Below are 27970 nucleotides of genomic sequence, written 5' to 3'. Positions count from 1 at the left end.
CCGCGTCTGCTGTTTTGAAAATGCGACCAACTGGGCATCTCTGGTCTCCTGCATGTCCAGCTGTGGGATGTGTGTGGGATTGTGCCCTCTTAGCTTCGGCTGCTCTTAACGTTAGGCAGTGGGTCTAGTTGTTTTGCTTTTTTTCTTGATTGATGCAATTTTTTTGTTTGCAGTTTTATATAGCGCAAACTAGACTCGAAAATATTGGAGTGAGTTGCATGAGCACCGGCTACGGTACACACGGACACATTCTTTTTTGGGTGGGGAGATTAAGTGATTTGCCTAGAATCATAGGGTGCTGAGCCAACGCCAAAGCTCCAAAGTCGGCAGATCTGACCGTTGCGCCACATCCTAAGAGAGTGCTCACGTGCGTGCATGCATGTCTGCTTTAATCGTTTAAAGGCGTGCTAGCCTTTCAGGGTGGGGGCATTCAGTTCCGCGTCAATGAGTATGTATGAAAGACATGGCAGTTTTGGAGTGGCAAGATGGTGGTCGCGTAGGAGGCAGTTAGCAATGATAGCTGTGGCAGAGTTTTTGGAGATGACGGGATTGAAGCTACCGGTGTAGATTAAAGGCACTGTGACACCCCCCCACGGATCTCGATGTAACCCCTTTACAGTAGAAATCATTTCAAACGGACTGAGCTCTACCTTGTTAGACGCCTTGTTGCGAAGTGCCTGTGGCGGATTCTGTGTCAGCTGGTTAGAGACGGCGTGTTGATGGCGCCGAAGGTGGCAGGTACAGCGAAGGCAATGTCGCCAGCTGCGACTTGAAGGACTCGCCTGGAGGCTGCCGCGGTAGCAACGATTCTGGATGCCTCTCCCACCCGCTCACTGCAGATTCACTCCCCGGACCCGCCAGCCACCAGGAAAGGAAGAGGCGAGGCAATTGTCAAGAATCGCCCGGGGAGCCCCTCAGTAGCGGAGCTGCTCCGCCGGGCGAAGGATACACTAGGAGAAGCAGGAGCAGCTCGGCCGATATCAGCTTCATGTACCGGGAAGGAGATTCCATCTAGCGGTAATGAGATGAGCTCACAGGCTGGTGGCATTGGATAGCAGCGTGGCTTAGATGGAGGTGATATTATAGGCGCAGAACAAGTTCAAATGACTATAAGCTCTCAGCCAGAGGGGCATGCTGATAGAAATGCCGATAAAATAACCGAGATCAATTCAGTCCTACCACCTAAAGCCTTAAGAATACAGTGGAAGTTCCCCCACTAGAAAACACGGACAATTTAGAACTGCCTGCTAGCCAAATCAGTAATACCAGCAATACTGTCAGCACTGTTAGCACCAAAATAATGAATATCAGGAAAAAACAGGGGGATATAGAAACGTGTCAGGATAAAGGTGCTCAAAGTAGTAAATTCCCTAGAGACATCACCAATGAAACTATTAAAGATAATGGTGGGACTGAAACGCTGGCTGTAACTGAACAAAATAAGGCTGATGCAGATAAGGATAAAGATCCCAGGGACTGCTTCTATTCGATATCTGAAGGAGCTGAATGGTCGGATGACATGATGAGCTCATCTCAGGTGGGCAGCAGTTTAGAATCCGACCCTGAAGACTGCGATGAAAATTTGCCCTCTACTACTAAAAAAACTAAAAAGACGGCTACTCAGAGTGGTATTCACAACAGAGAGAGGAAGGATCTGAGATGGGATTACTCGTCTACTCTGCCACTCTCTGGAACGCTTTCTGGAGAACTGCCGCTGGTAGAATCAGAGGGGGCTCCCACATTAGATACAATCCATCAAGCCATACTTGGTCACAGGGAAGAATCGCGACAAGACAGCAGGAAAACCCAGGCTGGGATGAGAAATATGCAGGCGGTCATGAGGAAACTAAAGCCTGTGCAAGTATGGGTGATAGGGTGATGAACCTGGAAGAAAGAATTGTGGCGACGGAATTGGATGCAACAAATGCGGTGGCCCAGGTAGAGTCACAGGGGGCACAAATAAAGGATATACAATGGAAACTTGAAGAGTTCGAAAACCGACAGCGAAGAAATAATCTCAGGGTGTTGGGGATCCAGGAGGGATTGGAGGGGTCCGACACTAGATTATATATAATTGATCTCTTCAAGGAGGCCTTCCCAGAGTTGAAAGACTGGAACTGGTCTAAAGAGATACAAAGAGCCCATCGGATGCCGCTTAAATGAAAAACACCAGCAAAAGAAGGCGATAAACCCCGGGCTATACTTGTGTTCTTTGGGAACTTTGTTTTACGTCAAGCAATATCAGACAAAGCGAGGCCAGAATCTAAAAGAGTCATCCAAGGGGTCTAATTTTTTTGTGCCCCGATTTTTTGCCACTCCACAGTGGAAATGCGTAGGCGATTAAGCCCTTCCAAGAGAAAGAGGTACAAGTATATCTCATTAATCCAGCCCAGCTGAAGATCATCAATCAGGGGAATACGAGGGAAGGATGGTTTTTAGGATGTCAGAGAGCGGGCGCTCTGCCAGTATAGAAGCACTGTAGGACCAATGGAGTGTGGTGCAACTGGGTGAGTGGATAACCATATAACCACTCAAGGAGAAGCGAGCAAGCTCGCTAATCCACAATAACACAAAACAGCAAACCCTATGCACACACTTGACGAGTAGAAAACGGATACAATGTCCTGATGTAAGAATTCAATAGTGCAGAGAAACAACAGTAACAACCAACCAGCTGGTTGTTCACATGCTGTGTTGGAATAAAGCAAGGAGACTAAGACTTCTTTATTGACATTTAATCACTTATATATATTTAGTTGCACATTACTGTTGTTTCTCTGCACTATTGAATTCTTACATCAGGACATTGTATCCGTTTTCTACTCGTCAAGTGTGTGCATAGGGTTTGCTGTTTTGAATCAGGGGAATACACTCTATTTTTCACCAGAGATTAAAGCGAAGGAGTACTTGGACTCTCCTGGAAAATGAAAATGAAGATGAAGATGATGGTTCCTGAGTGACTAAAAACTGCTGTCTTACTCTGAGATTGGAGGAATGGTGAAGTGTTGGGGGAGGGGAGGATGTTGGGGTGGGGGGCAAAGAGGGGGGGGGTGATGGTGCTATTGTTCTTGTTTGTTTTGATTATTATGGTATCCACTTAAAGATGGGTTTATTAGGTCTTGGTAGGGTGTATATTTTGTTTGACAATGATGCCCAGCCCTAGCACAGCGCATCACATGCACAGACTTAGGTCTGAGCGCCACATTGGGATGGTTGGAGGGTGGAGGGTGGGGTGGGTAAGGTGGGGGGGGGTCTTATTGGGTAAAGGGAGAAAAGGGGGAAAAAAATCGAAGTACCTGGTATGATGCTTTTTTTTGGGGGGATTCATAAAAAGTTTTTGAGCTATTTGAATTGGCGGAAAGAGATATCAGGGGCCAAACCACAAAGATATAATGGGGAAGCTTAGGGTCTGTTCTATTAATATTGGGGGCCTAAAAGGTTGGGGTAAAAGGCAGAGGATGTGCCATTTTCTTAGATCCAGTCAAATCGACGTGGTTTGTATGCAAGAGACCCACCTGCCATGGGCCAAGAAGCATTTGCTCAATATGAGAGGGTATGATTTATGGCCTGCTCCACACAAACCTCTAATATCGGAGGAGTTTCTATATTAGCTAAGTCAGGTTTGGGGGGGGGCAGACGTTATCTGGCAGATATACATGGTTGGTGGGTAGTGTTCGAATTGGAGCTAGGTTTTACACTCTGCACTATATATGGATCCAATCAGGATGAACCGGAAGTTTTCGATAATCTGGAGTTGGAATTAGTGAATTGGGCTAGCCCCCTTGTAGTATGTGGAGATTTTAACATCTCAGCAGATTTTACAGATACCCCATATCAAGGGCGGAAACCCAGGGTATTTCGAGCTGTGAGCTCATTGATTAGAACTCATGGACTGTTGGATGTCTGGGGTGAAGAGGAGCCTGATAACCCTGGGTTTACATATTTTTCTTGTCCCTTTAGAAAGTTTTCCAAACTAGATTATTTTTTGTGTCAGTTTTGGAGGCGAACAGAATAGAAATTAGGAAGCTACCAAAAGCCATCTCTGGCCATAATCTGTTAATCCTACAATACGATATTGATACTTTACCTAGGCTGCCATTAAGGTGGACCTTCGAGAGAAGACTACTAGCTGACAGCAAATTTATTGATCATTTAAAGATTTGGGCTCAAATGTTTTTGATACCAAGTGTTACAGTACATCCTGAAATATGGTGTGGGACTCGTTTAAAGCGACACTAAGAGGGGAGGTAATCAGTTATTCCACCAGGATTACGAGAGAAGCTAAGGCCCAGAATGAGAACCTTATGACTCAATTAGCAGAGGCAGGAGAACTACATGTTAGAGCTATAGTCAGGGGGCGGGAGGTTGCTAAAACCCACCAGAAAGTCATGGTTGTCAAAGCCGAGTTAAATAAATTTATAGCCCAAAGAGCAGCCGAGGAATACCAAATACACAGGGGATCGATGTATGAAATTGGGAAGCAGGAGGGAAAACTATTGGCTCTAAGGATTAAACAGAAGGGCAGCAGAAATGTTATTAAAAGTATCCGTGAGGGGGGCCAGGACTATTCAGAGCCAGAAGAGATTTGAGATGTCTTTAAGAATTATTATCAGGCTCTATATAAAGAGTAAGCTAGGGCAGACTTTCTTAGTACAATCTCAGACGATCTGGGGCCTAAACTGGCTGAGCAGGATAGATGAGGATATATCAAGGGAGGAAGTAGTTGAAGCAATAAGGGATTTAGCAGCAGGAAAAGCCGTAGGACCAGACGGTATACCACTGGAATTATATAAGTGCCTACAGGGTATCATAGCACCTATATTGGTGGATTTGTTTAATGGCATAATTTATACTAAGGATACTCCAAACTCATGCAAAGAAACAAACATTGTTGTCTTTCACAAAAAGGGCAAGCCCAAGGAGGAACCCGGAGCTTACCGACCAATATCCCTCATAAATTCCGATACTAAGCTATATGTCAAGGTCTTGGCCAAAAGATTAGGAGGGGTCATTGCCGGTCTGGTCTCCCCTTGTCAGCATTGGTTTATCCCAGGTCGGGGAACAATGGACCATATCAGACGTGTAATCACTTTATTTGATGTACATGCTGCTGAGGGGAGACGGATGGCAATGATCCTTCTAGATGCCGAGAAGGCATTTGACCGCGTGACATGGCAATTTTTATGGGGATATTGGAGCTGAGGGGTTTCAGCCCCAAGATAATGAAAGCCGTTAAAGCTATGTATGTTGAACCTAGGGCTTGAATTCAGCTGATTGGGGGAAGCTCCGAAGAAATGTAATCTCTTGCGGGACCCGGCAGGGCTGCCTCTGCTTCCCAATACTTTTTGCCCTTTACATTGATCCCCTGATCCGCAGGATTTTAGGCTGCGAGGCTATCAAACCAGTAGTGTGTAAGGGTCACAAGACTAAACTTTTGGCATAGGCCGATGATCTGGCTATAATAACTCCAGATCCAGCTGCGGCATTGATAGCTCTTACGGGTAATGGCTAGGGACTATGGCAGTTAATCTGGTTATCGCCTGAATGAAAATAAAACTCAAACAGTTTGCACCAATAATATTGATAGACAGGATGGGAGGTATGTTGATTCAGCAATCTATTTAGGGATTAGAATAACTCCGGCAATTAATTCAATTATAGAAGAGAATTTTGCCTCCATCACACAGGAGTTAAAAAAAAATAGATATTATCCATCTGTCTATAATAGGTCGAATTAATGTACCGAAGATGAATATGCTCCCTAAAATCTTATATCTTTTTCGGTCGATCCCGCTTCTGGTTGGATAAAAAATATAGAATCAATATTTTCGAACTGTATTTGGTCCTATGGCAAAATCAGAAGGTCTCTGAGGTATCTATCACTTCCACAAGAAAGAGGTGGGCTGGCAGCCACCAACATCAGATTTTACTAGTGGGCCTGCCTAATGAGTCAGATGGCTATATTGTTTGATTCTTCTGTTAAAACCACTGAGTCTTCACATGTGATAGGTAATCCCCCATCCATTTTTAGGTCTCGCCTAGACGAAAGCAAAAGCGAAGCTTTTGCTGTCTATGCGAGACAACTTATGTTGCCACTTTTCTGGGAATATTGTGGACATCAGACTGTTACGAGCTTTTTCTGCTGTAGTCAGGCTGTCACGAGCTTCTCCTTTGGAGATTTGACCTCGTGAGCGCGCCTTGACTGCATCTAATGTGTGTGGCTTTTTTTTTCAACGTGGCCCTGGCGCTTGCTTCAGTCAGTTTCACTTTTAAGGTGCAGGCGTCAATGGGTCTGGTACTTGTTTTATTTCCATTTAATGCTCTTTGGAACAACAATTTTATATTACTTGTGTGTATTACCACTGGCCAGAATTTCAAAGACTTATATTCACGCAGGTGAAATAATACTATTGTGATTAGGGCCGATTTTTGGAGTCTGACCGTTCAGAGTGCAGAGTGGAGCTTCAGAGTGGAGCTTCAGAGTGGAGCTTCAGAGTGGAGCTTCAGAGTGGAGCTTCAGAGTGGAGCTTCAGAGTGGAGCTTCGGAGTGCAGAGTGGAGCTTCAGAGTGGAGCTTCGGAGTGCAGAGTGGAGCTTCAGAGTGCAGAGTGGAGCTTCAGAGTGCAGAGTGGAGCTTCAGAGTGCAGAGTGGAGCTTCAGAGTGGAGCTTCAGAGTGGAGCTTCAGAGTGGAGCTTCAGAGTGGAGCTTCAGAGTGGAGCTTCAGAGTGGAGCTTCGGAGTGGAGCTTCGGAGTGGAGCTTCGGAGTGGAGCTTCGGAGTGCAGAGTGGAGCTTCAGAGTGGAGCTTCGGAGTGCAGAGTGGAGCTTCAGAGTGCAGAGTGGAGCTTCAGAGTGCAGAGTGGAGCTTCAGAGTGCAGAGTGGAGCTTCAGAGTGCAGAGTGGAGCTTCAGAGTGCAGAGTGGAGCTTCAGAGTGCAGAGTGGAGCTTCAGAGTGGAGCTTCAGAGTGGAGCTTCAGAGTGGAGCTTCAGAGTGGAGCTTCAGAGTGGAGCTTCAGAGTGGAGCTTCAGAGTGGAGCTTCAGAGTGCAGAGTGGAGCTTCAGAGTGCAGAGTGGAGCTTCAGAGTGGAGCTTCAGAGTGCAGAGTGGAGCTTCAGAGTAGAGCTTCAGAGTGGAGCTTCAGAGTGCAGAGTGGAGCTTCAGAGTAGAGCTTCAGAGTGGAGCTTCAGAGTGCAGAGTGGACCTTCAGAGTGGAGCTTCAGAGTGCAGAGTGGAGCTTCAGAGTGGAGCTTCAGAGTGGAGCTTCAGAGTGGAGCTTCAGAGTGGAGCTTCAGAGTGGAGCTTCAGAGTGGAGCTTCAGAGTGGAGCTTCAGAGTGCAGAGTAGAGCTTCAGAGCTTCAGAGTAGAGCTTCAGAGTAGAGCTTCAGAGTGGAGCTTCAGAGTGGAGCTTCAGAGTGGAGCTTCAGAGTGGAGCTTCAGAGTAGAGCTTCAGAGTGGAGCTTCAGAGTGGAGCTTCAGAGTGGAGCTTCAGAGTGGAGCTTCAGAGTGGAGCTTCAGAGTGGAGCTTCAGAGTGGAGAGTGGAGCTTCCGAGTGGAGCTTCAGAGTGGAGCTTCCGAGTGGAGCTTCCGAGTGGAGCTTCAGAGTGGAGCTTCAGAGTGGAGCTTCCGAGTGGAGCTTCCGAGTGGAGCTTCCGAGTGGAGCTTCCGAGTGGAGCTTCCGAGTGGAGCTTCCGAGTGGAGCTTCAGAGTGCAGATTCAGATTGGAGCTTCAGAGTGCAGATTCAGATTGGAGCTTCAGAGTGGAGCTTCAGAGTGCAGAGTGGAGCTTCAGAGTGCAGAGTGGAGCTTCAGAGTGCAGCTTCAGAGTGCAGCTTCAGAGTGGAGCTTCAGAGTGGAGCTTCAGAGTGGAGCTTCAGAGTGGAGCTTCAGAGTGCAGAGTGGAGCTTCAGAGTGGAGCTTCAGAGTGGAGCTTCAGAGTGGAGCTTCAGAGTGGAGCTTCAGAGTGGAGCTTCAGAGTGGAGCTTCAGAGTGCAGAGTGGAGCTTCAGAGTGCAGCTTCAGAGTGGAGCTTCAGAGTGGAGCTTCAGAGTGGAGCTTCAGAGTGGAGCTTCAGAGTGGAGCTTCAGAGTGGAGCTTCAGAGTGGAGCTTCAGAGTGCAGAGTGGAGCTTCAGAGTGCAGAGTGGAGCTTCAGAGTGCAGAGTGGAGCTTCAGAGTGCAGAGTGGAGCTTCAGAGTGGAGCTTCAGAGTGGAGCTTCAGAGTGGAGCTTCAGAGTGGAGCTTCAGAGTGGAGCTTCAGAGTGCAGAGTGGAGCTTCAGAGTGGAGCTTCAGAGTGCAGAGTGGAGCTTCAGAGTGGAGCTTCAGAGTGGAGCTTCAGAGTGGAGCTTCAGAGTGCAGAGTGGAGCTTCAGAGTGGAGCTTCAGAGTGGAGCTTCAGAGTGGAGCTTCAGAGTGGAGCTTCAGAGTGGAGCTTTAGAGTGGAGCTTCAGAGTGGAGCTTCAGAGTGGAGCTTCAGAGTGGAGCTTCAGAGTGGAGCTTCAGAGTGGAGCTTCAGAGTGGAGCTTCAGAGTGCAGAGTGGAGCTTCAGAGTGCAGAGTAGAGCTTCAGAGTGCAGAGTAGAGCTTCAGAGTAGAGCTTCAGAGTGGAGCTTCAGAGTGGAGCTTCAGAGTGCAGAGTGGAGCTTCAGAGTGGAGCTTCAGAGTGGAGCTTCAGAGTGCAGAGTGGAGCTTCAGAGTGGAGCTTCAGAGTGCAGAGTGGAGCTTCAGAGTGGAGCTTCAGAGTGGAGCTTCAGAGTGGAGCTTCAGAGTGGAGCTTCAGAGTGGAGCTTCAGAGTGGAGCTTCAGAGTGGAGCTTCAGAGTGGAGCTTCAGAGTGGAGCTTCAGAGTGCAGAGTGGAGCTTCAGAGTGGAGCTTCAGAGTGCAGAGTGGAGCTTCAGAGTGGAGCTTCAGAGTGGAGCTTCAGAGTGCAGAGTGGAGCTTCAGAGTGGAGCTTCAGAGTGCAGAGTGGAGCTTCAGAGTGGAGCTTCAGAGTGGAGCTTCAGAGTGCAGAGTGGAGCTTCAGAGTGGAGCTTCAGAGTGGAGCTTCAGAGTGCAGAGTGGAGCTTCAGAGTGGAGCTTCAGAGTGGAGCTTCAGAGTGGAGCTTCAGAGTGGAGCTTCAGAGTGGAGCTTCAGAGTGGAGCTTCAGAGTGCAGAGTGGAGCTTCAGAGTGGAGCTTCAGAGTGGAGCTTCAGAGTGGAGCTTCAGAGTGGAGCTTCAGAGTGGAGCTTCAGAGTGGAGCTTCAGAGTGGAGCTTCAGAGTGCAGAGTGGAGCTTCAGAGTGGAGCTTCAGAGTGGAGCTTCAGAGTGCAGAGTGGAGCTTCAGAGTGGAGCTTCAGAGTGGAGCTTCAGAGTGGAGCTTCAGAGTGGAGCTTCAGAGTGGAGCTTCAGAGTGGAGCTTCAGAGTGGAGCTTCAGAGTGGAGCTTCAGAGTGGAGCTTCAGAGTGCAGAGTAGAGCTTCAGAGTGCAGAGTAGAGCTTCAGAGTGCAGAGTAGAGCTTCAGAGTGGAGCTTCAGAGTGGAGCTTCAGAGTGCAGAGTGGAGCTTCAGAGTGGAGCTTCAGAGTGCAGAGTGGAGCTTCAGAGTGGAGCTTCAGAGTGCAGAGTGGAGCTTCAGAGTGGAGCTTCAGAGTGGAGCTTCAGAGTGCAGAGTGGAGCTTCAGAGTGGAGCTTCAGAGTGCAGAGTGGAGCTTCAGAGTGGAGCTTCAGAGTGCAGAGTGGAGCTTCAGAGTGGAGCTTCAGAGTGGAGCTTCAGAGTGGAGCTTCAGAGTGGAGCTTCAGAGTGGAGCTTCAGAGTGGAGCTTCAGAGTGCAGAGTGGAGCTTCAGAGTGCAGAGTGGAGCTTCAGAGTGCAGAGTGGAGCTTCAGAGTGCAGAGTGGAGCTTCAGAGTGCAGAGTGGAGCTTCAGAGTGCAGAGTGGAGCTTCAGAGTGCAGAGTAGAGCTTCAGAGTGCAGAGTAGAGCTTCAGAGTGCAGAGTAGAGCTTCAGAGTGGAGCTTCAGAGTGGAGCTTCAGAGTGGAGCTTCAGAGTGCAGAGTGGAGCTTCAGAGTGGAGCTTCAGAGTGCAGAGTGGAGCTTCAGAGTGGAGCTTCAGAGTGCAGAGTGGAGCTTCAGAGTGCAGAGTGGAGCTTCAGAGTGCAGAGTGGAGCTTCAGAGTGGAGCTTCAGAGTGGAGCTTCAGAGTGCAGAGTGGAGCTTCAGAGTGGAGCTTCAGAGTGCAGAGTGGAGCTTCAGAGTGGAGCTTCAGAGTGCAGAGTGGAGCTTCAGAGTGGAGCTTCAGAGTGCAGAGTGGAGCTTCAGAGTGCAGAGTGGAGCTTCAGAGTGCAGAGTGGAGCTTCAGAGTGGAGCTTCAGAGTGGAGCTTCAGAGTGGAGCTTCAGAGTGGAGCTTCAGAGTGGAGCTTCAGAGTGGAGCTTCAGAGTGGAGCTTCAGAGTGCAGAGTGGAGCTTCAGAGTGGAGCTTCAGAGTGGAGCTTCAGAGTGCAGAGTGGAGCTTCAGAGTGGAGCTTCAGAGTGGAGCTTCAGAGTGCAGAGTGGAGCTTCAGAGTGGAGCTTCAGAGTGGAGCTTCAGAGTGGAGCTTCAGAGTGGAGCTTCAGAGTGGAGCTTCAGAGTGGAGCTTCAGAGTGCAGAGTGGAGCTTCAGAGTGGAGCTTCAGAGTGGAGCTTCAGAGTGGAGCTTCAGAGTGGAGCTTCAGAGTGGAGCTTCAGAGTGGAGCTTCAGAGTGGAGCTTCAGAGTGCAGAGTGGAGCTTCAGAGTGGAGCTTCAGAGTGGAGCTTCAGAGTGCAGAGTGGAGCTTCAGAGTGGAGCTTCAGAGTGGAGCTTCAGAGTGGAGCTTCAGAGTGGAGCTTCAGAGTGGAGCTTCAGAGTGGAGCTTCAGAGTGCAGAGTAGAGCTTCAGAGTGCAGAGTAGAGCTTCAGAGTGCAGAGTAGAGCTTCAGAGTGGAGCTTCAGAGTGCAGAGTGGAGCTTCAGAGTGGAGCTTCAGAGTGCAGAGTGGAGCTTCAGAGTGGAGCTTCAGAGTGGAGCTTCAGAGTGCAGAGTGGAGCTTCAGAGTGGAGCTTCAGAGTGCAGAGTGGAGCTTCAGAGTGGAGCTTCAGAGTGCAGAGTGGAGCTTCAGAGTGGAGCTTCAGAGTGGAGCTTCAGAGTGGAGCTTCAGAGTGGAGCTTCAGAGTGGAGCTTCAGAGTGGAGCTTCAGAGTGGAGCTTCAGAGTGCAGAGTGGAGCTTCAGAGTGCAGAGTGGAGCTTCAGAGTGCAGAGTGGAGCTTCAGAGTGCAGAGTGGAGCTTCAGAGTGCAGAGTGGAGCTTCAGAGTGCAGAGTAGAGCTTCAGAGTGCAGAGTAGAGCTTCAGAGTGGAGCTTCAGAGTGGAGCTTCAGAGTGCAGAGTGGAGCTTCAGAGTGGAGCTTCAGAGTGGAGCTTCAGAGTGGAGCTTCAGAGTGGAGCTTCAGAGTGCAGAGTGGAGCTTCAGAGTGGAGCTTCAGAGTGCAGAGTGGAGCTTCAGAGTGGAGCTTCAGAGTGCAGAGTGGAGCTTCAGAGTGCAGAGTGGAGCTTCAGAGTGCAGAGTGGAGCTTCAGAGTGGAGCTTCAGAGTGGAGCTTCAGAGTGGAGCTTCAGAGTGGAGCTTCAGAGTGGAGCTTCAGAGTGGAGCTTCAGAGTGCAGAGTGGAGCTTCAGAGTGCAGATTCAGAGTGGAGCTTCAGAGTGCAGAGTGGAGCTTCAGAGTGCAGATTCAGAGTGGAGCTTCAGAGTGCAGAGTGGAGCTTCAGAGTGCAGATTCAGAGTGGAGCTTCAGAGTCCTGAGTGGAGCTTCAGAGTGCAGATTCAGAGTGGAGCTTCAGAGTGCAGAGTGGAGCTTCAGAGTGCAGATTCAGAGTGGAGCTTCAGAGTGCAGAGTGGAGCTTCAGAGTGCAGATTCAAAGTGGAGCTTCAGAGTGCAGATTCAGAGTGCAGATTCAGAGTGGAGCTTCAGAGTGGAGCTTCAGAGTGCAGATTCAGAGTGCAGATTCAGAGTGGAGCTTCAGAGTGGAGCTTCAGAGTGCAGATTCAGAGTGCAGATTCAGAGTGGAGCTTCAGAGTGGAGCTTCAGAGTGGAGCTTCAGAGTGGAGCTTTAGAGCTTCAGAGTGGAGCTTCAGAGTGGAGCTTCAGAGTGCAGATTCAGAGTGGAGCTTCAGAGTGCAGAGTGGAGCTTCAGAGTGCAGATTCAGAGTGGAGCTTCAGAGTGCAGAGTGGAGCTTCAGAGTGCAGATTCAAAGTGGAGCTTCAGAGTGCAGAGTGGAGCTTCAGAGTGCAGATTCAGAGTGGAGCTTTAGAGCTTCAGAGTGGAGCTTCAGAGTGGAGCTTTAGAGCTTCAGAGTGGAGCTTCAGAGTGGAGCTTTAGAGCTTCAGAGTGGAGCTTCAGAGTGGAGCTTTAGAGCTTCAGAGTGGAGCTTCAGAGTGGAGCTTTAGAGCTTCAGAGTGGAGCTTCAGAGTGGAGCTTTAGAGCTTCAGAGTGGAGCTTCAGAGTGGAGCTTTAGAGCTTCAGAGTGGAGCTTCAGAGTGCAGAGTGGAGCTGCAGAGTGGAGCTTCAGAGTGCAGAGTGGAGCTTCAGAATGCAGAGTGGAGCTTCAGAGTGTCAAGAGCAATGCCAATAGCTCTAACTTTAACAAAGGCAAAACCATTGCATTGTAAATGCTTGTTATTTTACCGAATCACATGCTCATGCTGCTGCCTGGTTTGTCTACATGCACACACGCAGAATCACTCGGTACAAAATGGCTCCTGTTCACTCGTCAGTACGGTCTTGCGCCGCCCCACCTTCCCCCTGCCAAATACATTCATTCCAAATACTGCTTATTTTCATATCAGACTGACTTCTCACATCTGGGATAGCAGGGGCACCTTCCACAGTGATTAGTGCTTCACAAAAAATAATTCTCGGCTAGCGCTCAGAAGCCTTGAAGCTTTGATTGAATGACACTGCAGTTTGATGCCCCGCTCGTTTTTTGATGCTATGCGTTCCAGACACTGATTTTATTAAGACTCACTTGGAGCTCTAAACTGTCACTTGATCTTTCTTTGGGTCATTTCGTTTGCCCGGAAGGACTAACATATCTGTGAAACCCTCTTCTTTTATAGTTTGAGCATTGTCTTCGTTTAGCAGGATAACATTATACATTTGAAAATACAAATATCCGGGAAGAGCAGAGAGCAAATCTCCGCGATGTTGGGCATTCTCCTATCATAAAGGAAGCGTGTTGGTGGGACCTGTGGCATCTAACGCATCATTTAACCCTATATGCGTGGGCACCTACCACAATAATGTATATGATGAGTTTGTTCCGTTCCCGTTTTTAATTTGATGTAAAACTCAAATCACTGCACACTCTCTACTACACACTCTCTACTACACACTCTCTACTACAGTCACTACTCTATACTACACACTCCCTACTACAGTCACTACTCTCTACTACACATTCTGCTACACACTCTCTACTACAGTCACTACTCTCTGCTACGCACTCTACTCTCTACTACACTCTACTACACACTCTCTACTACAGACTCTACTACACACTCTACTACAGTCACTACTCTCTGCTACGCACTCTACTCTCTACTACACACTCTACTACACACTCTCTACTACACACTCTACTACACACTCTCTACTACAGTCGCTACTCTCTACTACACACTGTACTACACACTCTACTACAGTCACTACTCTCTACTACACACTACTACACACTCTCTACTACAGTCACTACTCTCTACTACACACTCACTACACACTCACTACTACAGCCACTACTCTCTTCGACACACTCTATACTAGACACTCTCTACTACACACTATCTACTACAGTCACTACTCTCTACTACACACTGTACTACACACTCTACTACAGTCACTACTCTCTACTACACACTACTACACACTCTCTACTACAGTCACTACTCTCTACTACACACTCTACTACACACTCACTACACACTCACTACTACAGCCACTACTCTCTTCGACACACTCTATACTAGACACTCTCTACTACACACTATCTACTACAGTCACTACTTACTACACTCTCTACTACACACTCTACTACACACTCTACTACACACTCTACTACACACTCTACATTACACACTCTACATTACACACTCTACATTACACACTCTACATTACAAACTCTACATTACACACTCTCTACTACACACTCTACTACACACTCTCTACTACACACTCTACACTACACACTCTACTACACTCTACTACACACTCTGCTACACACACGCTCTACTACACACTCTACTACACACCCTCTACTACTCTCTACTACTCTACTACACATTCTCTACTACTCTACTACACACTCACTACTTTCTACTACACTCTACTACAGACTCTCCACTCTCTACTTCAATCTCTCTACTTCAATCTCTCTACTTCAATCTCTCTACATCAATCTCTCTAATTCAATCTCTCTACCTCAATCTCTCTACTTCCATCTCTCTACTTCAATCTCTCTACTTCAATCTCTCTACTTCAATCTCTCTACTTCACATTCTGTATTACACACTCTCTACTACACACTCACTACTCTCTACTACACGCTCTCTACTACACACTCTACTACACTCCCTACTACACATTCTCCTATACACTCTACTACACACTCTACTACACACTCACCACTCTACTACACACTCACCACTCTACTACACACTCACCACTCTACTACACACTCACTAGTCTCTACTGCTCACTCTCTACTACACACTCTCTACTACACACTCTCTACTACACACTCTCTACTACACACTCTCTACTACACACTCTCTACTACACACTCACTACTCTCTACTACACACTCACTACTCTCTACTACACACTCTACTACTCACTTACTACTCTCTACTCACTCTCTACTACTCACTACTACTCTCTCTACTACTCACTACTACTCTCTCTACTACTCTCTCTACTACTCACTCTCTACTACTCACTCTCTACTGCTCATGACAATGCCATTTATTTATCTGTTTCCAAAACCAACACATAAATAAAACATTTGTCATTTACAATGCCAAAAGCGCTAACTTTTGCAAAGGCGAGACCGTTGCATTGTAAATGCTTGTTGAATTACTTGTGGGTAGGGATGCTCAGGGTCTGCTGCTGCGTCGAACAGAGAGATGGTATTACAGTAGAACTAGGTATAGGGTATTGGATGGAATCTGGAAAATATGGAAAGCTGTTCAGAAGGTATTGGTAATTCCGAAAATTAACTATTATACGCCAATATTATTTTACCCCTGCTAAGCTATTTCAATGGTGTAAAAGGGAGGATGACAAATGCCCAGGATGTCAGGAAGGACCCGCTGACAGGATCCATATGTTTTATCAGTGTGAAAAAATGAAGGGAATATGTGCGGAGATTGAGAAGTTCTGGGAGGGGCTGCTAGGTATCCATATTATCCTATTCCCTACCCTTATCATATCAGACTCTGATAATAATCTTGCCCTTGATAGCGATAATGAGGCCTTTGTGTTTATATATGTCTGGCAGTCCTTCGGATCTTGGTAGCGGCTGGATGGAAGGATAACGCTGCACCTACCTTCCAGGTGTGGTTAGCTAGGTTGTTAGGCACTCATAACATCGAGACCGCTCTCTATAAAAGAAGGGGGAGGAGGAATAGGGAGTGGGGCCTCCGTATCAGGGCTCCCCTTGCTATTTGGAGAGAGACCTCCAGCTAGGGTATCCCTGTGTGTGTGTGTATATATATATATATATATATATATATATATATATATATATATATATATATATGAATTTGTTCCCCTGATTTTATCATATTTATTATATTAAGTAATTATTAATATATCATGTATTTCTGCCGATTCTTGGATGCTTAATTATGTCTTTTTCTATTGTATTGATGACATGTAATCTTTTATTGAATCAATGTGTCTATTGTAATATACCAAGTATAAGAATAAAATATAAAAATAAAAAAATACATGGGATTCAGGCTCCTCTCACGCTCCAACTACTTGTGGGTAATATTCATTTCTAGGGTCTGATTAGGAAAATGGTGTCTCCTGGATGAGGCCACGCTCACTTTGCAAGGACTGTGACGAGGAAGATTAGAACACAGACTAATGAATTACAGGCCAGTAATCGGGGTCAGAGTTCTTCATCGGCTGCAAATGAGGCGCCTAGGAAGTCCGCTCAGTAACCCTTGGGCCTCTTGGAAAAAATATTTTGGGATTCACATATAACAAATTTCAAGCTCTGAAAAAAAACAACACAGATACAATAGCAAATCATTTTCTGATAGTTAAGACTCAGTCTCAACCCTGAGAAGGCTGAGCTTCTGCTCATATCACAACATAAAGACTCAGAGAAAGCTGATGTTCATCCTTCACGTGGTCAAATTAGAAACATCTTTTGGCTCGATCCTTTATAAAGGCGCCATCTTGATAACCAAATCAAGTACACTGGGACAGGGGCCAAATTACAACCAAAGAGGATTACATCCTTATAAGACCGGACGGTATGTGCAGACTTAGAAATGTGCACTATGCTGTGTAGTTTACATTGCACAGCAGTGCCGTTGCTACCTTGAAGTTTCCGGGCCAACTGTAGGATGAGCCAATTATGTTAACACCACTCTGTTGATATACAGCTCTTGATCGGAAACATATACCCGGGCACTTTTGGAGAGGCTCCAGAGGATAGACAAACGCTAATAAATCAAGAGCGGAAGGCTCCAATGGACAGACAAGCGCAAATAAATCAAGCGCGCGGTGGGAGCGTGTAAAGGCTCCTATCACTATAAAGGAGATGCCAGAGAAGAGACGCCATGCGCGTGCACATCGCCTGTCAAGGCGCACACATGGTTTGTCTCCCTTCGTGAATGAAAGCCATAACAATAGAGTCTGGCCAAGCAAAGCAGCTGCGCTGCATTCACTAGGTGAGACCTAAAAATTTTTTTTTTAAATGTACAGGTACAAAGCGGCATCCACCAGCTTGGAACCTAAATAAATAAGAAATAAATCAAGCATTGGCATACCCTTTGGGACCTTATAAGTATTTAGTAATGCAGCACATTATCCTTGGTGCAACAACATCAACTGTTGCTTGGCTAAACCCTTATAAGGTCCCAAAGGCGAGACCTATTGGCTATGCCAATGCTTGTTTTATATGCTACACTGCAGAAGCTGGGCCCCCGCGCGGATTTACATCGCTGGTAAACTACCATACCCCCAACCCTCGGCCTATATCTGAGACAACTGATCTTTGACGCCCACGCTCACACTTGCTAGGGGTACCAGACAGGGGTGCCTGCTTTCCCAACTCCTTTTCATCATCGCAATGGATCCCCGTTACGACAGCTCAAGGAGAAACATCTCTGGAGTGGGCTGCAGTTCACCACCGATGAAAGCAGATAACATACTACTTTTTCTCAGGCACCCCTCGGAGAATTTGCACCTAAATTCTGTGAAATCCAGAGATTCTGTAACTACTCCCACCTTTTGATTAACTGGGGCCTATCAGAGCTATTCAGTCTGGCGGCGGCCACACCACGGTTTCAGGGCGATCTTCCCATAAAGGGTGTAACAACGCAATATCTCGGTATTAAAATATATTGTGATCAGGAACAGCTTACCCGCTTGAATTATGGGCCAGCTGTGGACAGGCTCACTGTACTGGTCGTATCGTGGCTCAAACTGCCACTGTTGCTGGCCGGACGAGTGGTCGTCATTAAAATGGAGGTGCTTCCCCAGATCCTCAGCCCATTTCAAAATATCCCCATTCCCCTCACTAATACCTTCTCTGATACCCTGCGCAGCTTATTGCTACGCTTGATCTTGGCAGGACGCAGACCGCGAGTTGGGTGGAAAACGCTGATCCTCCCATATGCGAATGGTGGTTTCGGAGTACCACACTTTCATCTGTACTACTAGGTGGCGCAGTGTCAATACGCATACCACTAGTACCACACTGATGCCCGACTGCCCTATTTCTGCGTTGAACGGGACCTGGCGGGGGATGTACCACTGAATGCCATACTGCCAGTGCGGGACTTTCCACCGCTTGCCACTACCTGCTGGGCGTAGCGCCGCTTGATGTGCATTTTAGGGACGGGAATGCTATATTCCCCATCCCTGCCACTGACTGACAACCATTGGCTTCCCCCGATGGGCGAGGTCGTCATCAAGCGCACCCTTGACCACTATGCACTCCACATCATAGGCGATCTGTCGCTTGGAGGCCATGCTATCACATGGGTTCAGGGCGCACGTTTTGACACTGCTACACCGCTGGACAGGTTTCTACAACACCATATTCAAAAAGCCCTTCAAGCCTAGATTCCTTCTCATCCCATCGCTCCCGATTTGACCCCATCTCCTTTCTTATCAATGATGAGTGCAGAGACCACCTTGTATCCCGGCTATACCACAAGTGCTTGGGCATGGTCCCCGCTGCAGATGACAAACTGCGCGATATGAGGAGGGCAAACCTACAGCACCCGTTACCTGACGACATCTAGTATTACTGCTATCTTCAAACCAAGTTGGTCTCCCCCAACCACTAGCACAAGTTATTGCACTTTAAATTCCTCAGATGTGCCTACATGACCCCAAAGCTCATGACCACGGTGGACCTCTATGTGCCCAAAATGCTGCACCAAAGACGCTGATCTTTTTCACTTTACCTGGACATGCCCTTAAATCCACCAATACTGGTCCGAGATATTTGAACAGCTTTCCCAAATGCTGGAGATGGCGGTGGCACCAGACCTGCTGCTAGCAGTATTGGTATATGTGCCCGACATTCCAAAAAGATCATGAAGATTTGTAGCATTGGCTTTGCTACTGGCAAGGCGGGAGATCACACTGTGCTGGGAGGTGGATCCGGAACACAACGGCATCACAATGGCTCAGGAGTCTCACCTTTTGCGACGCTACAAGTGAACTCTATGCCCTGATGCAGCCTCCCTTATCCCACTCACAGAACATCTGGCAACCTCTCCTGCAACGTTACCTGCAATGTATGGAGGTGGCCTCACAGCATAACCATTCCCCAACAATAGTATCCCAAGATACGTAGTACTCCCCCCAATGCCAGGCTCTGCCCTTTCTCGCCACAATGCGCAGACAACTTCCCCTCCAGCCCCACTGCACGAGTGTTATCCTGACCCCTCACATGGACACACCCGTCAGGACAATTGCTTGGACAAACGGAATAGGCTCTGCCCTTAGACATAAGATGTATTTCTTATTCTACTTCAACCTGGCAGACTTTGACTTTTTTTTACCGTGCTATCTTTTCATGTTCATAGAATTGTAAAACTATTCAATGTATCACCGAAAGTGGTGTATGTTAAGTATTTGAAACATTGATAGTTCTTTTTTTTTTTAAAGAAAGAACTCAAGACTTTTGCTTTACCCTATATAAATAGCACTCTAACAAACTCTGTGTTCTTGTAAACTCTAAATAACTTTACAAACTTATCACAGGGAAGGAGCGGAGAAAGTAGCCTAGTAACTCAAAAATAGTAGCCCATAACAGAATTGTGGTTTGAGACATGCAAAAAAACCACTTCATTTAAGCTAAGGTAATAGGAACTGTAAAGGTTGATGCCAAAGGCCAATGTAGTTTTCTTGTAGCTTTATTGTAGTGAAGAGTAACAGCATTCAGGATTTGATTTTGATTTGATCATACTTCTCCATACATACATCAACATAAAATATGTAGTCCTCTATTTAAAAGGCACAAGAATATCATGAGTCCAAGGGATCATTTCTCTCGCTGGCTGGAATATGTTGTTTCTCATCTGACCAGACAGTTACTAGACAAACTTCTGCAGCTTGGGAATTTTATTCAAAGAACATTATTGCCAAAAGGCTGTAATTAACAATTTGCAAAATTATGGAATGTAACAGCATACAGCTTTATCACTGGTAGACAGCAGGCTTAGTGATGGACCCGACATCTGCATCTACAGGTTATCACATTTCATGTGGTAATTAACCATATTACTTATGTCCTCATTAGGAGTGGTGGCATTCCACTAGGTCCACTAGGAGCAGTAACTCTGGGAGGAATCCTGCCACCCGCCATTCTAACTTCCCTGGTGTCTCTTGGTCAGGAATTATCGGGTGCAATGATTATAGGTCTGGTATTCCAGAATCCACAAGTATGGACCTGATAATCTTGGTTCCAGAGACACTAGGCCCCAATTTCACCAGTTGAGGATGTGTACCAGCTGAAACAGTTCCAATTGCTGCTGGAAGGATAGCAGCCTACCCACCGAGCACCATGGAGGAAGCATACAACACTTTCTACTGTCAGACGACTGGACTCCTGGCCCCTTCTCATGCAGAGACAGGGCATCCTCAGGCACTGGGCAGATCAAGATGATGCATGCAATTCCTCTTCCTCTCTCACCATCCCAAGGATTAGGAACAGCCTCAGGCCAAAAGCAAAGCAAGGTCTGTACAGGTTCCTGCCACTCTCCTCATCTGTTTACTGGGGCGTCAGGGAGGGAGATAACACTCCGCTATCATTCAGGAAGCCTACCCTGTCCCAACTGTCCCCACTGGCCCTCCCACTGACATCTCCCACTGCTCTGAACAAATGGTAATGCCAGCCGACTTGTCCTCCGAATCGGGGATTCTGGTGACCCAGTATTACTGAACGAAATTCTATAAGGGCGCAAGGTTTGTTTCTGAACAGACCAGTAAACATTCGAATTTACGCTGTACAGACTTAACTTCGAACGCTACCTGTTTTTTAAACATCATTTTCATTAATTGCTCGTTGAGAGGCAGGTGAAATTATTCAAAGCTCAAACTGTATGGAAATGTAAAACTGCATGGTAAATAAATTAGGAATTGATGTTAGCTTTAGGGCAATTGACAGGAAATGTTTTAAAAACATTAGCTGTTTTAAAAACATTAGCGCGTGCTTTACATCCCAAACAGTCTTTCTGTCACTTTATACTATCCTTTAACATACTAGACCTATCTTTTAAGGTATTTGTTCCTCTGATATGACAGCATAGCCGAGAGAGATACCACCTAATTCAGCTCTGCATCTTTTACACTATTTCCCAATACTTGTTTGAAAGTTTACAATGATGTCAGGGAATTTTTCCAAAAAAGAAAATCTTCTAGGGCATCCGCAGTGGTAAATGGAGTCACTCTCATGAACCAACCACATGCTTCTTTTTTCCTACACATTATTGTCCCAACGCCATTATCAAAACAAAATTATGAATGCATTATTTCTCTTACCTAGTAGGCATTGTTTCAAAATCCACATCCAGGAATTGCTCATAGCTGCACACAAAGCTGTCCAACCAGAGCTTCAAGTAATCTGGGTCTCTCTGCAAAGATTGTAAATAAAAATAAAATAAAACAGTGATCAGCATTTTATGTTCCTTGTATGTAGCATAAATGAGAGCGCGATGTAAAACAAAAAGTTTAATTTGCTAACCGTATTTAAGTCCCCTTACTTGGACTACATACCCAAGACTAAATCATAGATGTTAGATTAAAACAGGGCTAGATTCCCTAGACCTTTTCAGAACAAGGCACTGATCAGGAAAGTGTCTAGCTCATAGTCTGTAAAGAGCAAATTTATTGGATACCCAGACAGGGACATCTTAAGGATTTGGGGGGCCCTAGGCCAAACGTATTTTGGGACTTCTGCTCAGAACAGCTTTGAATTTAGGATCCAATTTCAGCTCTCTCTAGCCCTCTGTGGCCAGGTCACAGAGTCTGTTTACATCTAATATTCAGGTATATTGTAACACAGCATTAGCTAATTGATATTACTGCAAATAATCTCTATGACCCCCCCCCCCTCCCATTTCTCATATGTGAGGTCCCGTTTTGATCTAAATGATACTTTTTTATGGATGTTGCATGAAACACAAACACAACATTTCTCTGCAAAATGTCTGTAATAGACTCTTACACATTACCCACACTAAAAATAAATTAAAGGAAAGCAGTATTTAAAACAGTCTGTTTAAGAGTTATTCAAGGTCAACAGGAAAAGATACTCTGCAGAACAGAGCTGGCTCTATCAGGGGGATCCCTGAAAGGTTTGGGCCCTGGGCCAGAGGCCCCTTTGCCTATGCCTTAAAACTTTTTAAGCCGGATCACACAAGAACGTCACTGTAAAACGTAAAAAAACATTATAAACAGGCAACACCGAGAAAACATAGATCTCGCAGCAGTCCAGCAATTGTAGATTTTAGTTTCTTTGCACTGGAAGAGTCCAAAATAATCATCGTCGAATCTGCCTGCCCAAACATGGAGGTATTTTCCCTAGGAACCACCCTTAAATGAGCTGAATCAAGTAGAGAAACTTGAGCCAGTAAAGTTAAGGTCTTTCTGCACGTCATATTGTACTTTCTTCCACTTAGAAAATGTGCTCTACTTATGTCTTGGAAACAGGGAAATGCATGCTCCTTGTGTAGTTACCTTTCCCTTTTTCACAGCCCGTAACAGGATTTGGTATCCCTGGAGTTCACCACACAAAGCTAGTCAGTAGAATAAAAAAAACTTCCTTCATCACTCATCTTGAAGCTGTCGAGGTTCATTGGCTCCTTTGACAACTCCTGTGTTTTTTTTACTATCAAGGAACCAGAGTAGTAAAGCAGTTCTCTGCATCCATTAGACTATTTTAAATCACTTAACAGACCACCCTACATTTACATCTTCACTTGAACTCATCATTACGGCTTAAAATCAGAAGCTCTCCAAAAAACAGCACCACCATAAAGTGGCTTGTTTGGCATTGCAACATCAGCCCAATGAGGAGCAGCCCAATGATGAAGCATGACACACATCTGGGTGTGTGAGGGTAATCACTTCTGATCACTCGGATCGCCCTGATCCAGTCAATCAGCTACCCATTCCCGACTGACAGCTTCTCATCTTTTCTTCCATTTTCTGTGTCTCCTGGAGGAACTGTATGATGGTGCAGCGCCATCTCAGGGATAGACTAATGGACTGGTAGATATTTTCATAGTGTATCTGTAGACACTTAGCATCTTTTTCCATGTGGAACAAAAATATGTTATCCTTAAGGAAATCACCATAGCCGACTTCGAGTGTTCCCCAAGACTGATCTGTCTTTGTGAGCCTGACGCCGGTTTGTTCACTGACTTTCAGAAAGGATGCCTCAGAACAGGTCGTCTTCAGATCTCCTGGCTAGCCGGGCAAGTTCAGTCAAGAGTGCTGGTGTATGGAGATGGTCCTCTGGAGGACTATATTACAATACTACACATACTTTGTATCTGCCCCATGTTGGTTAACGCACAAAGACACTTTTTTTGCAAAAGCATTTGCCTACCTTACATATAAGAACTTGCAGGCTAGTCTTGAGTCAGTGTTTAAGTGGCCGGCATCCACAACTGACTTGCATTTCAGTAAAATATATAGATTATGTTTCATCCTGTATGACACAGCCTGGAAGGCATATCCAGAATAGGCAGTCTTCTTACGCATTTGATATTAATTTTAATTTGTTGAGTAATTAAACGTTCTTTTGTTGTGGTGTTTTTATATTTCATTGCAGAGGAAATTTGCAATGGTTTTTATTAAGTATGGAGAAGTGTGGCTCAATGATTAGAACGGCAGACCCTGATGCAGAGGTCTAGCCCGGGACCAGGGTTCAATTCCCCGCCTCGGCGAGTCTTGGGCTCAAATATTCCACGGACCTGATAATTCTCGCCTCGGTGCCTATTCCAATCATGGAGTCCCACTCTGCAACTCTGGGCAATAGCTTGCTTAATCTCCACAACGGCCCCCACAACGCTAAGGATGCCTGGCTCCACCTTGGGGGTGCCCAGGAGTGGACGCCTCACAGGGAAAGCCAGGATGGGTTCCACAGTGGTATTCGTTCAAGCACCTTGAGACCCTTGCGGGTGAGTAGTGCGCTATATAAGTATGCAAAGCACAGATAAACTAAATTAGTGCTCAGGAGGTGTACTAATATCAGCAAAAGCTGTGTCAGGGATGGAAGGAGTTGCCTGGTCCTGTCAGGACCTTCTGCGGACAACGAAAACGCTGTACCAGCTTTGGAGGCTGAAGGATTGGGGAAGACTCCCAAGTCTAGCTTTCAGCTTTGCACCCAATAAGGAAGAAAAGCTGTGTAGTAAACATACGACTGCAATGAGACAACGCTTAGACTCTGATCCAAAGGAAACTAGGAGGAGTTTCACAACTACTGGCTGGTGAAGAAGGTGAGTTGGGCCTGGTCACAATGAAGGCCAGTCCACATATAGTACTCTACTGAGGATGCAGCGACAGGGTAGGGGAGAGTCCTAAGGAAATAGAATGTTGAGGAGATGCAACACCAGAACCAGAAGAGAGGCTAGAATGTTCTACAGCTGCACCAGACCGACTGATGTTACCTTTAGTTCCTCCCAGATCTTATCTGTCAGAGAGGGCAGTGGAGAGAAAATACACAAAATAGATCAAGAGATGCAATAGGGATCAGTCAAGGCCCAACACTGGAAATTTGAAGAGGGAGAGATCAGCAGACTCTGATAAACACTTTATTGGGTATAGTAGAAATCTGGCTATTACAACACAGACAGGAAATGGGTGTGTGTGCTTATATTGCAAGCATGCATGCAAGCATGCATGTCAGTACCATTGTGCAAAAGCAATCAACAGGTACAGAAGCAGTTTCCTAGTAGTATGTAGCAGGATCACACAAAGAGAATAGGAAAGACTCCAGATGCAGGAGTGGAATGCATATGCCCCATTTAAAACGTCTACAAATATCAGAGAAAACATTTTCAATTGTCCATTAAATAAGTAACACATATCATCAAAAGACAAGTCCTTCAAATTTAATTGATTTTCCCCTCGGAAGGAGCCATTCCATGTTCCATGTTCCAAACCAATGCTAGGGAATCTTGGCCAAATGACCACTGACGTTTTCAGGTTCACAGAATCTATGTTTTATTACCCCCTTCATTTTCATGACTATAAACACATGAAATGCAAATTGCTAAATCGTGAAGCTGGCATTTTACCCTGTTCCACTGGACATTTATGGTGAGTCCAATTTCGTTTCCTTTACCAATGGCACCATAAAACAACTCTATGGGATTTGACCAGAACTCCCAAAGTTGACAGTGATCCCTGGAGAGAGACAGAACACTGGGACTCTCTTTAAATGAAAATGTCTTCACATTTTATACAGCGGGCAATACTGGTTTTGCTGTTTGAAACACTGTATGTAGACAATGTAGTATCCTCAGAAAAATGAACAGTGAGTGTACACTGCAGTGGTTTGTATCAATGACCTTTGCGACACCTGAAGTCACCAGCGAATGATCACTCACCTAGTACAAAGTACAAGCACAATGGTCTCATGATGCTTCAATAATTAATGCTACTATACAAATCCGTATTACTCACTTAATTAGCTTTGGAATGAGGAAAGGCAGGGGCTGACCTGTAGACGTCTGGAGATGTTTGCTACAGAAGACTTAATGCTAGGTTTTGTAATTTATAACAACAAGCCTATCTAGTCTATGCCACCTGAACCAAGTAGAAGTAAATGTACAAAATAAAGGGCATTACGAGAGGGTACGACAGGCAATTCAGCCTGCTTGCAGGGAATTTATTCAAGTTTAGGAAGATGTACGGCCCTATAAGAAAAGTAAACTGCCTTGGTTTAGTCTCTTTAACACAGATTGTTCAAATAAATACTTATATCGTAGACTCTCCAATTTGTTGAATTGCCTTCTAAAGCGGGTTTCACCTTGCTAGCAACTATGTTGATATTCAACAGATATAGCAGAGGCTTACCCTTACTCCAATTCAGCGAGAGCCTAAAGCATCACTGTAGCTACCGACCTCACATATTCGATTGATAAACAGAATGTGAACAATAAAGTCAGCAATTAAAAATAATATATTAGCCACGCCCCCCATTCCCACATCTCAGAGGGCACCTCCCTACCTGAACAGTCTACCCGAAGCCCAAATTATGACTGGCAACCCGGGGAAAGGACGGATTTCCCTCATCTATCGCTCCCTCACGAACCACTCTCCCAATGCACTGCACTGTTTTAGAGATCGCTGGGAGGGATGGCTCGGGCCCTGGAGGATAACAATTGGAGAGACGCGCTAATGTCACCTAAAACAATCACAGCTTCGGCAAAGCTCCGTTTAATTCAAATATACTATCTCCACACTGCCAACCTTACACCGCTGTGCCTCTGCCACGCAGGGCTCAGGTCTGACGTGTCATGCCCCGTTGTAGTGAACCGCAAGCTGATTTTAGGTTTTGCCTGGCGAACAGCTGCGCAGCAGCGTTTCGCGCAGGCGAAATCTTTTGTTAGAACAGTTGTTGGCTTTGCACCACCTCTCTGTTCCATTGGCTAGCTCCATAAATGGAGGCTAGCCATTGGAACAGAGAGGCGTCCGTCATTGTCCGAGGCGATTCGTGGGCGTTCCGTACATTTTTTCCCTCTCCGCCCCCTTGCGATCGTCATTGCGGCGGTGGGCGGTGTATTTTTTTTTTTTAAAGGTTTGTTTTGGGCATTTCTTTGAAGATGGCGCCCAGTGGAGAGGGATTTCAGCCCCTGCTCTGTATACCGCAGGAGTGAGCTCTGCCCGTAATGCTCGTTTTTTTCGCCGTCACCGCCCTGGGGACCCCCGCACCAGAGTAAGGACCGCTCTCAGACCATCGATCCGTCAGAGTGGAGGGGACGGGCAGAGCAAACTCTCCCTGCGGTCCTGGACTGGCCCTTCAGTGAGCGCCGAGCAGTCTCAGTTCAAATATGGATGGGGCGGCCGCGGGGACGAGGAACACTCAAGGAATGCACAAGAGCATGTACCTGTATGCGCCGGGATCAGTGGGGCCTTGGCTTCCGCGCCTGTGGGCGCCTGATCCCAGGGTGAGACCCACGCGAAACAGCTCTTCCTAACATGAGACAACCTTCGTCTTATTCCGAACCAACTCCCACATATTCCAAAACTATCCCTCCTGATCTGAACTCCCCCTTAGCCATCGGGTCGAATCTCCTATCGATCCCAAGGAGACCCTTGACCCCACGCTGTCCCAGCCGGGAGAGGGTGAGTGCCAGGCCTCTGCCGGGGTGAGCATCAAATACTGGGCTTCAATCATAGAGCGTAGACCAAGATCACACAGCTCTTAGCCAGCGCTGGTATGTGTGCAGGCACTGTCCTCCAGTGCTGCGCATTCCAGCACAGGTCAAACACCAATATCTCTCCTTGTGCTGTTGCAATATCTGCCGGCTGGGAAAGGACCACTCACAGTAACGGCCACGTCACGTCACTTGTGGGTGGGCCTCACATGCAGTTCGCAGTGACTGTGCAGCTGCTCAGATAGGAAGAAGGCAATGCACACTTTGAACATAAGTGTAGATTTAAAGAGTCGAAGAGAAACAATCTAGACCAGACGCCTTACCAGTCCTGGGTTCAAAGCCCGACACCCATTCACCCAGCCTGGACCCCTACAAAAACGGCGTGAACGCCCCGAGCCTCCGCCACCTCATTTGACAAAACTCAACCAAGATGGATGGATTGCTGAATGGACGTGTGTGTTAATGATGTGTCTGACACAGAGCAAACCTTGAATTGTTAGTAGGTACGCCTTTTTTATTTTTACAGAGAGTGAATATGACTGGGATTTCGCAATTAGATCAAGTGGAGACACCAAGAATTCCACAGCGAGTCTCCTGGACTGTTTGTTCCCATTCGCCTCCCAAATGTTGGGAATCCTCATAAACAAAGACATAAACAGGTCTGGTGGGAAAGGAAACGTTGCATTGTTATGTCTACTTTCGTGTGCCCGTGTTTTTGTTTGTTTCGCAGTTTTATATAGCGCTCACTCTCGCCCTGCGGTCCGGTTTTGTGTGTGCCTATGTTGCCTGCTTGCGGTCCGGTTTTGTGTGTGCCTCTGTTCCCTTCTTGTGATCCGGTTTTGTGTGTGTGGGTGCAA

At 46.5% G+C, this 27970-nt stretch overlaps 1 protein-coding gene across 2 annotated transcripts in view; it reads right to left on the bottom strand.

Moving 5' to 3' along the window:
- The window catches only part of NBEAL1 (neurobeachin like 1), a 916399-nt gene that overhangs the window by 724443 nt on the left and 163986 nt on the right, over nucleotides 1-27970 (bottom strand). For both annotated transcript variants that reach the window (XM_086955272.1, XM_086955273.1), the window contains exon 3: nucleotides 21265-21356. In XM_086955272.1, coding sequence (XP_086811398.1) covers nucleotides 21265-21356 — 92 coding nt within the window. The remainder of the gene's footprint in view (nucleotides 1-21264; nucleotides 21357-27970) is intronic.

This window comes from Lissotriton vulgaris, chromosome 2_1, assembly GCF_964263255.1.
Source record: "Lissotriton vulgaris chromosome 2_1, aLisVul1.2, whole genome shotgun sequence".
In the NCBI taxonomy this organism is placed as follows: domain Eukaryota; kingdom Metazoa; phylum Chordata; class Amphibia; order Caudata; family Salamandridae; genus Lissotriton; species Lissotriton vulgaris.
Note: the sequence above shows the minus strand (reverse complement) of the source record. Positions and strands in the feature narration are given on the sequence as shown.